General features: G+C 38.2%; 1 protein-coding gene across 2 annotated transcripts in view; it reads right to left on the reverse strand.

Moving 5' to 3' along the window:
• Positions 1 to 12,305, reverse strand: part of SGCG (sarcoglycan gamma) — a 108,324-nt gene that overhangs the window by 26,068 nt on the left and 69,951 nt on the right. The window contains exons 6-7 of one of the 2 annotated variants that reach the window (XM_063103165.1): positions 4,673 to 4,837; positions 3,343 to 3,415 (exon numbers count right to left, since the gene is read on the reverse strand). In XM_063103165.1, coding sequence (XP_062959235.1) covers positions 3,343 to 3,415; positions 4,673 to 4,837 — 238 coding nt within the window. The remainder of the gene's footprint in view (positions 1 to 3,342; positions 3,416 to 4,672; positions 4,838 to 12,305) is intronic. The other variant, XM_063103166.1, reaches the window with a different exon arrangement.

Raw genomic sequence — 12,305 nt, forward strand, 5'->3', positions numbered from 1 at the left:
TTCTCTGGGATATCATCCCAGATTACCCTGGGAGTATGTTATGCCTATTCTCCTATGACCCCAATAGAATTTATACTTGCATCACAACAATTAATTATATTGTTCTAACTCATCTCCATGTTTCTTTTTCCAATAGTCTGTAAACTCATTAAGGTCAGGGACCATGCCTTTTATCCCATGTTGCCAGCACCTACCGTAGATTCTGGCACATAAACACTCTACTATATTTTTACTAAATTTTTTTAAAAGAATGAATTACATCATATATGAATGAAAGGTAGCCTTAAGGCAGTATGTCAGAGTTTGTATTTTTCTTGCAAGTGACTTTGCCATAAAAAATCTAAGTCATTTCAATACAAGTTAGTTATCTTTCTTAAAATAATAACTGTCAATCTCCTATGACTTTCACTTGAGAAAATATCAAAATTTAAATTGTGATAAACATGCATACTTCAGAGATATATTTGTAAATGTGTTATGATCTTAACCCTACAAAATCCACACTAAATGTTTATATAGGTCAATTAGGATAGTCTAGAATCTTTTTCACTGTACTCAGGCCAAGAATGCTTTTGGACCCAGAAATAAAAAGTGAAACATAGTTTATGGTAAGAAGTAGCAGAAGAAAATATGACTATCATATAATCAATCAGAGGTGTCCAGGGAGTAAATAAAAGAATAAATCATTTAAGAAACCACTTGGGATGGGGGAGATGGCAAACAGAATGTACATGGGTTTTGGAGGCAGAACTGAATTTGAATTATGAGTTGGCTACATTTTTAGTTTTGTGACTTAAAGCATGCAACTATCTATGTCTCAGTTTCCTTCTTTATAAAATGGGGATAAAATTGCTAATCATTTGATGATTAAATGAGAAAAATTATTTAAAGGCACTGAGCACAGTTCCTGGCAGTCAAAGGCATTCAGTAAATGCTAGTGTACACCTTCCATCCATACCATGTTTCTCAAATAAGACCTGACAGCTTCTTTATTTTCTCAGTCACTTTGGTTGTAACACTTGGGTTCCATAATCCTCCCTCAAGAATAAATACTCTTGTGCCATTTCTTTTTTACAAATGCCTGCTGTATAAGCGAGCAGATTTATGTCCTAATGGGACAACATAAGATGAATTATTTAATTTTGAGATCTATACATTTTAAAACACTGAAATTCACTTAAAAAAATGGTTTGGCATCTCTACAATTCATATAATTTTATAATTTCAAAATGGTCTGAATCAGATGATTCTGAAAGGTACTGAATCATGTTCTTCCTTAACTATAAAAATTCTTTAATATTGATCTTATGAATTAATGAACATTTTTATAATTTAGTCATAGCCACAATTTATTTCTATGTTACAAACGTTCTTTAAATGGGTAAGATAAATTGAACTTTTTGGTTTTGATTAATATTTAAGTAGACATTAAGGATAAGAGAAATGCTGAATTTCCTAGATCCTAATCTATTTGGTGTGAACATCTATTTAGCATAATAAAAATAATAAAACTGATTATTTATATTTGACTTTTCAGTATACAAAACACTTTTAACATAATATCTCATTAAAGTTTTCCTAGAATGCTCTGAGGTAAGAAGTATTATCAGTAATTTTTAATATGAGAAAAAACAGTCTAGAAAGGTTTGGCCAAGATCACCAGGCTTGTGTGCAGAAAGCTGGGATTCCTACTCTACTTTGTCTCTCCTATTATACATAATTAATTATGTTAATTATTTTGCATATACTTTAAGCTCAGATTTTAAGCCCATTTGTTTTAAAAAACCATTATTTGGTTTTGTTATAAAATACAAATGTATTTATTATTGGAAAACACAATTACAGCAGTAAATGGCATTCAGTATCACCTAGTGATATGGTGAAATACACAAAGGCACACAGACTCTGTAAAAAGAATAAATTTATATATGGAACTGGGTGATTTGATATATTCAGGATATTATGTAAAGATATGCCAAAGGTCGAGGACATTACGCTAAGTGAAATAAGCCAGTCACAAAAAAGACAATACTGTGCGATTCCACTTATATGAAGTCTCTAGAGTAGTCAAATTCATACAAGCAGAAAGTAGAATGGTTGTTTGCCAAGGGCTGGGGGAGGGGAGAATGAAGGGTTGTTTAATGGGGACAGAGTTTCAGTTTTGCCACATGGAGAGAGTTCTGGAGATGCATGTTGGTGGTGGTTGCTCAACGATGAGAAGGTACTTAACACTAAAAATGGTATAGATGGTCAATTTTATGTTATGTGTGTTTTACCACAGACAAAAAAAGAGAGATAAACCAAAGTTTTCCAGCTTTTTTGCAAATATGGGTTAACTATGCACTTGGTTTTTTAATGTAAATGTAATTTGACATCTTCAAGAATGTCTTTTGAAAACTTCCAGGTCCATATAGAGCATCATTCTTCCCCACTAAAAGGTCCAAAAGTTTTGCCTTGTTTGCAGATGGTGTAGAAATGGATAGTATAACATAAGTTCATACATGTTTTGTATTAAGAATTGCAGCAAATTTCAGGAAACTTAGGCTTACAACGATGAGTTTGTGAAATAACATGAATCACATCCCTATGGCATCCGAATTAACACTTGAGGGGAGAGCAGATCTTTATGAGGTCTTTGAGGGGAAGAGGGGCACCCCAGTCAGGTGGAAAAAGTTGTGCAAAAATGTGGGGTGGGAGGCTACGGCAGCCACTGCTCTGGCAGTGCTGGTAAGGGAGCGGTGGCTGCCAGCCACAGCCCAGCCTGAGAAGGGCCTGGTGTGCCAAGTGGAGCACTCTGGAAAATCCTGCCTGATGTGGGCTCGGTGAAGCATTTGAAATCGTGTACATTTAGCAGAGTCATTCCGATACCACTGTGAAGGGCAGACTGGAGAGGAACAGCTGGAGGCAGGCATGGGCTGCTGGCGGAGCACGGAGCACGCTGCAGCGGTGGGGATGGGCAGAGTGGAGAGGCAGGAGCTCAGAGACAGGGTGCTGACTCAGGCGGACTTTTGGATCTACTCTGGATTTTAATAAATAACTAGTTACACCACAATTTCCTCATTGGACACAAAGAATGATTGTGTACTGTAATGATGAATAAGCTAAATGTACTGATCTAACCACCACATATTGTACACAATTATTGAAAATCAACATTGTACCCCACATGTATGTATAATAAAAAAAAAGGAAAAAAAAAACTAGTTATAAGTGGAATGCTCTGAAAATAAAGACAACTAATGGAATAAGAAACAATCTGGCCGTCACTGCTAACAATATTCCAGCACATATCCAGTTGTCTTCTATAAGAGAGTTTCTTTATATTTGAACAAAAATTCTTACCTAAGATCTTGAAAGGGGTCGGCTCTGACCAGAGGTGTCTCCGCTGAATGTTCAAAGAGTGCTCCTTCAGGCCCTAAACAAAACCAAAGATGTGTCAGGAACAAAAGTAAAGTAAGTGGCCCTAAACAAATTCAGGATTTATTCTATATATTAAAGCACAAGTAGATCTTGTTCTTTTAGTCAGTGCAGGTGTTTGAGTTGCAGGGAGAAAAATAGGCCCAACTGTTTCTCTGTTCTTCTGACAATGCCACAATTTCACTAGGTTCCTATCAACAGAATATAATTTTCGGAGCAATTACGAATCAGTGGTCTTATTTTAAAACTGAAGAGCAAAATTGCCCTCCCATTGAAAAAGAAAAAACTCCTGCTGAAAATTGCATAGGTTCATATATTTTAGGTAATAGTAATTTGACAATTGTCTAGATTTTATGTGTAAAAATTATTATCTTGTGCCATTGATTTCTAAGGCATGTCAGGATATTTATAGAAAAATCAAGTTTGATATTTTATTTTATTTTTTTAATTTAATTTTATTTTGTCAATATACAATGTGGTTGATTATTGTGGCCCATTACCGAAACCTCCCTCCCTGCTCCCTCTCCCGGATCTTCTAATTTCTAGGAATCAGTGTGTTCCCAGTTTCATTAGTCTGAGAACCTAATTACAAGGGGTCCTCAAAAAGTTCATGGGAAGATTTGTGTACATTCTAATTCTATTTTTCTGTGAACTTTTTGAAGCACCCTTGTGTATGCAAGGCCCTGCGGGTGCAGGGACACAGGTGAGAGTGACGTGCTCTTTGATGGGTCCTAACTTGTTAACACTCAGAGCCCTACCACGATGGTAATATTTTCCCATTTTACCCAAGAGGAAACTGAGGAACAGAAAGGTTAATTAATTGGACTAGGTTACACGCTGAGAAACGGCAGGGCTGTAACTTGAATTTGTGGCCCACACTTTTAATCTATACACTATAAGGTTTCTCATACACAAACAGTATGACAGAAAGCAGTGAGCCAGTAGCATAGAGTGCAACTAAGTTATTTTGGTGGTCGTTGGTGGGAAGAATTACTTTAAGGCAGCAGAGAAGACCTGATAGGAAAATGCAGTGGGTCTGAGTCTTAAAATAAATAGACATTTACGAACATATGGAGGTTGTGGCAAGGATTTCAAGGAAAGGAATAATCCAGTTCAGTGGAAAAGGAAAGGATTCAACATGGACATAAACATTTATCTTTCATATTATATTTAAAATATTTCTCCTCTTGATTTTTATGGGCAGCACACAGATTTCAGTAGCACCACATTGCCTGTACACATCACCATGATTCACCTAGGTCGGCTGTGCCTGTCTTAGCCCCCACCCCTGGCTTGGGGCATGTCCCTGGCTTAGCGGCTGTAGATGCAGCTTGCAAGTAATTTGTATCTCTCCGTCTTGGTTCCAAAAGGATCTCAGGAGTCTTTCTCACACTGTGCAGACTTTCCTCTTTAGGGAATACTGAAAAAATTAAAATGTTTATTTATTTTTTTTATCTACCTTGTACTAGTTTTGATGCTAGGTATTGAAAAAAAACTGCCTGGGTGAAAGTTTACCAGATCAAGGCTTGTCTGCAGCCATTAGTAATTTAGCAATTTGCAATAACCTCACATTTCCCCCACAATATTACTAACTATATTAGCTTCATCATTATAATTACTGCTTCCTTAGTAATTTTGTTTAAATATAAAGACATGACAAAAACCCACATTGAAAGCCCTCATTCAAGAAATAATAGCTTGTGGCATATAAGTAAAAGGGACTTAAATTAGTATGAAATGAAATTTTAAAGTTACAACCAGATTTAGTAACACAATTTACATAAAAACTATAATCAACTGAAATAAAGGAACACACATAACTGAAAGTTAACAAATCATGAAAATTATATTATAATTCATGCAAATTATATTCAGATGAGAAACAGATCCTCATACATGCTGTAACAAGTCACATCTTCTTAAATATCACTTAATCAAACCTAAACGATAATGGGGGACCATTATGTAAAATGAGGCCATACTAAGTACTGGAGTTTCCACAATAAACTGCGCTGATCAAATTTTATAGTGCAATGTCTGGTTTGCCTGAAGTGCAGACAACCTTTCCTGTTTGCCGTAGAGCAGGAAATAATTTAACACGGTAAAATGTATGATACTTGTGTTCTCTTTATCCTTTTTTCCCCCTCCTTGCTTCTCCTGATATGCAAAATATGAAAGAAAAAGTCAGGAAAAATAAACCTGAAGTCAGTCACTAATAAGACAAGTAGAGATATGCTAAGTATAGTTTCATATGATAAGGAGATTTATTGTGGTTTACATTGCATTGTTGAAACAGGCTTTGTTACAGGAACCAAAGAAGAGCTTCATTAATCATTTAAAAATAATGATTTCTTTCCATGGCTAAGATAACAGAAACAAAAGGAACATGGGCCATAATTTTTGTGTAACTAACTATTTAATCTCTATTTTTATATAAGCAAAATGATACGATGACTGAGAAAAAAAGCATCAACACATTTTACTCTCTCTACATAATACCCTTTTAAAAACCAAGCTAGAAAGTGCGATACATTCCAGTCGCATAGGGAAATTTTATTTGAGCGCAGCTTCAATTCTTTTCCCCTTAGCTGAAATTATTGTGTCAGTGGCACTATTTTCATTTTGTGTTACAGGGAAATCTAACTCAATAATTATTTTAAAATGCACGGCAATTACTTCCCTTCTAATATGACTGACCATAACAAGTGATATTATATTGACATGTGATTATGGTGATGTACTCCTAGGCATGTATAAAATCTCTTAAGGGCTATGTATTATTTTAAAATAAGAGCAGCAGTTTCTCTATCATTGAAATTGTCCATGCCTAAATTGTACGATCTGGATTCTATCATTACTATTCAGTATCCAAGTAAATACTTCTCGGAACCTATTTGCATATAATAAATGAATTTTCCTAGATGGTTTTCATAAAACGATTCTTAGGAAGTGGTTGTTGATCTCCGATGCAATTATATTCCCTTTATGTTCGCATTCATATTTAAATATTCCCAGCCAAGATTATATAAAGAATGTAATTGGTATAACACCTGTTCCTTGTGGAAAACAGAACACATTGTTTGAGGTTTTATAATTTAAATTTCAGAGGGGGAAAGAATGTTCCACTATAAAATATCATTATATAAATCATGCATTAAAATGATCCTGTATAATATACATTGTTTATACAGGAAAGTATAGCCAAAAAGGAAAAAAACAGAACAAAACAAAAACAGTTCAAACTTATAATGTTAACTATTTTTGTTTGTAAGAACGTGTCATCGAGATTGGACATAGTAAATGATCTGGTCGTTTGTGCTGTGAAGTAGTGGTATTTGGATGACACCGTTCTTCTCTCCTGGTCCTAGAGCACTTCACGATGAGTGATACTCGTGTGAAGATGTCGCAGACTGTGCTACGAGATGTACTGAATAGGTGGTGAAGGCAGGTGAAGAGCTCATGGACAGTGCCCAGCATGTGGACGGCAAATCGCTCCAGGTTGCTCCATCCTTGCCAGCAGGCTGCTGTCTCTAGGTTCCTTCAGTCATAGACATACGTAGAACCCAACATTAATACTTCTGCTCAAACAGTGGATGATACATACCCAGACATTGTTAGATTTTTGTACCTACAGTGATAAATAAGATTAATTCCATTCATTCACTGGGCATTTATAGACTGAAACAGACTTTTCAAGTGATGGCAAAAAAATTCTACTGCTCCTCTTCACTGCAACACTTCATGCAATGTCTCCACTACGTCTCATTCTATTTACTCTGTCACTATTTCAAACTGCCAAACTGCCTTTTGCCTTTAATCCTCCAATGAAAATGCTCCCGTTAAGACTGCAATGACCCTCCACAATGATAAATCCAATGGCAATTTCTGTCATCTTTCCTGGACCCCAATTCTGGGAGCACAGTCTCTCCTGGCACCAGGAAAATGGCTACTGTGATATTCCTCCCACCACGCTGTCGGTCCCTTCACACTCTCCTTTGTGGCTACTCTTATTTGCCCTCGAATGTCGACATTTCTGTGAGGTCAGCTGGTCGATGACGCCTATGTTACACTTATGTGTCGAGTCTAGACTTCTGCTCTGAGCAAGAGAATAGCTCACACACCTAAGAGCTGACATGACATAGGTGATCGGCTGTTTCGTGGATATTTTCAACTTATCTAAAACATTACCTGTTGATGCTCTCTGCCCTGCAAATGTATTCATGTCCTCCTCAGGCTTCTCCATTACCCAGAAACAAATACCATCACGATTCTCTCCCCGGATGCCTGCCATCCATTTGATCCACTGGCAAGTCTCTAGATGTCAGATCTTAATTTGGAGTAATTTGCTTCCCTCTAGCCCAGGCCACCACTGTCGACTGCCTGTGCTACAGTTAACATCCTCCTGACTGGTCTTACTGCTTCCATACTTTTCTCCAAACAATCTTTTTTCCTTTGTAATGGTTAAATTGATTTTAAAATGTATAGTGAATCAAGGAGTACCCTGTGCAAAACAATTCAATGTCTTTCTGTTGCATTTAAAACAAGTCCTAAATCCTTATAATGGCCAAGTCTCTGCATAATCTAGTTCCCTTCTATCTCCTCTAACACTAGGCTTATTTTAGATTCAAACTCAACAAGATTAAAAAATAAAAAGCATGAAATAATATGACACAGATAAGCCCAAATAGAGCAGTTATCAAAATAAATGTGAATGTTTTACACTCCTGGTTAAAAATCAAAGTCTGTTAGAACGGGTTAAAAAGATAAATCCAGCTAAAGGCTACTTACAAAAGAAATGAAAGTAATGTAATATGAAGAGAATTTAGGCTGGAAGGATAACTTCATGGGGCCAGATCATCGAGGTCCTCTCACAGATGTTTACAGAAGTCATTGCGGAGGGAGGTGATGACTGGAATTAATGAAACCATTTTGCAAACAAAAAGGTTCGGAATGTCCACATACTTGCAGAGAGGAGCAGCTGCAGCAAAACGTTACTTGGCCACTAAGTTAACTAACTAGGAGTTACCCCACCTCCAGACTTCTACGGGAGAAAATGCGTCTTTATAGTGAGTTTTAGTTGGGTCTTGGGTTCCTTTCAGCTGAAAGACTGTTAACGGGTGTATCAGATTCCGTCACCTGCCTACACAGCTGTTTCACACAGTGTGCTGTGACCCCCGATATGTGCTTGAAGGGGATGGTGATCTCTAAGCACCTTCCAGATACCTGTTTTCATGTCTTTGTGTGGGACCTGGACTTATCCTCATTAATTTTCATGTCTTCAGTTGAAACCTTCATTCTCTGGTCCTCTTTTGTCACTGGCTTCATGGGTGACTCCAGCATTTCTACCCCGTCACTTTTGACTTTATGTAGTAATCATACTTAGCTGCACAGAAATTGAACTGGCACTATCACTAGGTATTATTTTTCTTATTAGTGGTGAGACTTGGATACTATTTCAGAACCCTGTTTGTTTGTTTTTTTTAAAAATGCTGGGGAATGGACCCAGCCTAGCAAATCATTGCCAAGGAGCAAAAATACATTTGGGGAGCCAAACTAACAATATATCATCTGTAGAAAGTCAGTTCTGGCAATGGTGCAGAATATTTTTTTGAAGACATTTTGATGTTATTCCAATAATATGTTCTGTAACTGGGGTTAGTAAAAGAGAGACATTAACTTTGGTCACTTGCTGACCAATTCTATTTTTGAGAGGGGAAATGAGCCTACTTAAAGGACTAGGTTAATTTCAAACTGAGGTGGTGAAATTGTTTAATCTCTTCCATAAATTTGACTTCAAAACTATTCTTCAGTTTCCTAGGTGACAAAGTCTATATGGAAGTTGTTTAAGAATAGAGAGGTTTTATTTTATTCTTTAAGTAATTAAGACAAACACAATGCCAAAAATATGCTTCTTTATCCAAGTCAAGATCAGGATTTAGTGCAGTCAGGAGTTTGAAGGGCACCACCTTAAGGAAGGAGCCTTTTCATCCTGCCCTTGTTGAGGGCAGCTGTGCAAGTGACCAGAGGGGCGGAAAGTGAAGGAAAGCATTGGTTTTCTACCCCAGTCTGTAGAGAGAGTCTCGCTCTGTCTCTTTCAACTGCTGTGGACTGTGCTGTCCAAGAAACTCTAAAGGCTAGTTGGAGTCAATTCACCTAAAATAGGCACCAATCTTTTATAGTAAGTAGTGGAGAAAAGTTTAAATGGGAATTGATCTTGAAAATTAAAGTTTATAAAAAGATTCTTATCGTATTTTATGTTTAACAAAACTTAATCATAATTGTAATAACTATGCAATTACATGAAGTAAACAAAGAATATATCATATTTTTGTTTTCTAGTGCAAATTTTCCAACATAGTTGGAATTGTATTTAGTTTTGTATTTCTGTGTTACAAATTACAATAAATTCAGCTGCTTAAAACAATACCCATTTGCTAGCTCACAGTCCCGAGGTCCCAAGCCTTATGCCATGGGCTGGGCTGGGTTTTATGCTCAGGGTCTCACAGGATGGCAGCCACTTGCGGGTGGGGGGGGGGTCTCACCTCTGCAGGTCCTGAGCAAGAACCCAATCATTTTCCAGCTCTCTCAGGTGGTTGACAGAATTCAGTTTCTTGCAGTGGTAAGATTGAGGCTCCACTTCTTGCTGTGAGCCAAGGGTCTCCATTGCTTTCTAGAGGCCACCATGTTCCTTATCACAGGGACCCCTACCTCTTCCTAGAGCAGCAGAGCAGTGAAACCTTCCTGACCTTTTAATTCCTCTGATTTCTCCTTCTGCTACAGACAAACAAAACCTTCTGCATGTACAGGGCTCATGTGATTAGATTTGGCCACCCAGATTATCTTCCTCCTGCCATATAAATAACATGATCACAGCAGTGAAATCACATCACATTCACAGATCCTCCCACATTCAGATGGGAGAGAATTATACATGGGCAAAGGTCATTGGAGGTCATCCTTAGAATTCTGCCTGCCACAGTGGCACATGAAACCCTTTGCTCAATGTTTAACATTGGCAGTAAAACTACAACAGTCAAATTGAGGGGCATTGTCAGTTATCGCCAGGGTGAATGTCAATCTTGGGATATTAAAGTTATTGCTCTTTGAAGTGCCTGTCATGTTACCGTCATGGCTGATTTTCTCTTCTTCAGTTGCTGGCAAATCTAACTTTCATGTCTTTTGTTGGTGTCTCTGTCAGTGATTCCAGTGTTTCTACATTATTTTTGACTTCCTGAATCCCTGCATCTTTTGCAAACTTGCAATTTAATTTCATAACCGGCTTGTGTCTGCTTTGTTAGATTCTGCACAATATCCTTCAGTCATCAGTGAGAGCCCAGTGGGTACAGATGTTTACACCTGTAGCGTGAAGCACTGAGAGGTTAAATACTCACTCAAGGCCATGCACCTGCCCAGTGGAGCAGCTGGGATTGGAGCTCAGTCTGATTCTCAAAAAGTTGCCCATTGCTATTTTTAGCAATTGTCTATTAATATCCATTCACGCTCTACACTCTTTGTAGGATGATAATCCTTACTTTTTTTTTTCCTGTTAAACTTCCACCCATATGTCTAGGACCAGCTCAGGTGACGCCCTCCTTGAGAAACCTTCTCTGACCCACTCTGACTCTCTTTCTACCATACCCTGGAAGAACTTCCCCCTTTCTCCAGGTTGCTCCTACAGACTTTTGCCCAAACAGCTATTACTGTCTTTACCAGACTGTATCCAACAAATTGACTTGTGTTTCCATCTCAAAATATAAGTGTCATGTGAAAGGGAGCATGTCTTAATTATTTTATACTGTAAATATTCAGCTTAATTACTGACACACAGTAAACACTAAATAAATGTTAATAAATTACAGAGAAACAGTATAGGTTTGAGACAGGCCAGTGCTTCTCAACCTACACCCCACACCCCACCCCACAAGGACTTATGGCAACGTCTGGAGATGTTTTTGGTCGTCACAACCAGTGGGATGGGGGATGCTCTTGACCTCCAGGGGGCAGAGGCCACAGATGTTCCTGAACATCCTGCAGTGCATGGGACAGCCTCTGCCCTCACCACAAATATTATTCGACCCAAAATGTTAAGGCTGAGAAAGCCTGAGTCAGACGATATGAGAATCCTTCAAATGTTCATGCCAACATTTGCATTGTCTTTTAATATAAATAAAAAGACACTACTTTAAAAAGTACCGTGGTATAGAGAGAGAGCCAGGCCTTGGATAGAGAGATACAGTGAGAAAAGTCAATATTGTGGAATTCTTTGGGTTTTCACAAAATTTCAAAAAGCCGAGAACATATTGGAAAACTGAGATGAGTTAAAGTCTGGTCAAAACTGCACTGTTCATACACTTGCCACTCATGGTTGCCCTGGCAACAACTCTGTATTACTTATTACTGTGATGTGTTTTTTTTTTTTTTTTTTTTTGGCTTTTTGTGACCGGCCGCACCGCGCTCAGCCAGTGAGCGCACTGGCCATCCTTATACAGGATCCGAACCCGCCGTGGGAGCACTGCTGCGCTCCCAGCGCCGCACTCTCCCGAGTGCGCCACGGGGTCGGCCCTACTGTGATGTCTTAATGACAAGGAAATTGTACAGTCATTAGAGGGCAGTATATTTGCTCTACTTATCATCACTGGAGAGAAGGAGGAGTTTGGGAAAAATTTGTGCCTCAAACAAAAAAAAATTACAAAAGAGCAGAAAATGACTTGTCTCTGAAATGGTAACTTGCACGTATGTGCTGGAGAGTGAGCCTCTGTGTGCTGGTGGGTGCTGCTTTCCCCGCTGATCCAGGCAAGTCTGCAGGGCAGCAGTTCTCAGGGTGGTCCCCAGGGCTGCAGCGTCAGCATCACCTGAGAACCTGCTGGAAATGCAGATTCTCAAGTCCC

Source organism: Cynocephalus volans, chromosome 7 (genome assembly GCF_027409185.1).
Source record: "Cynocephalus volans isolate mCynVol1 chromosome 7, mCynVol1.pri, whole genome shotgun sequence".
NCBI lineage: Eukaryota > Metazoa > Chordata > Mammalia > Dermoptera > Cynocephalidae > Cynocephalus > Cynocephalus volans.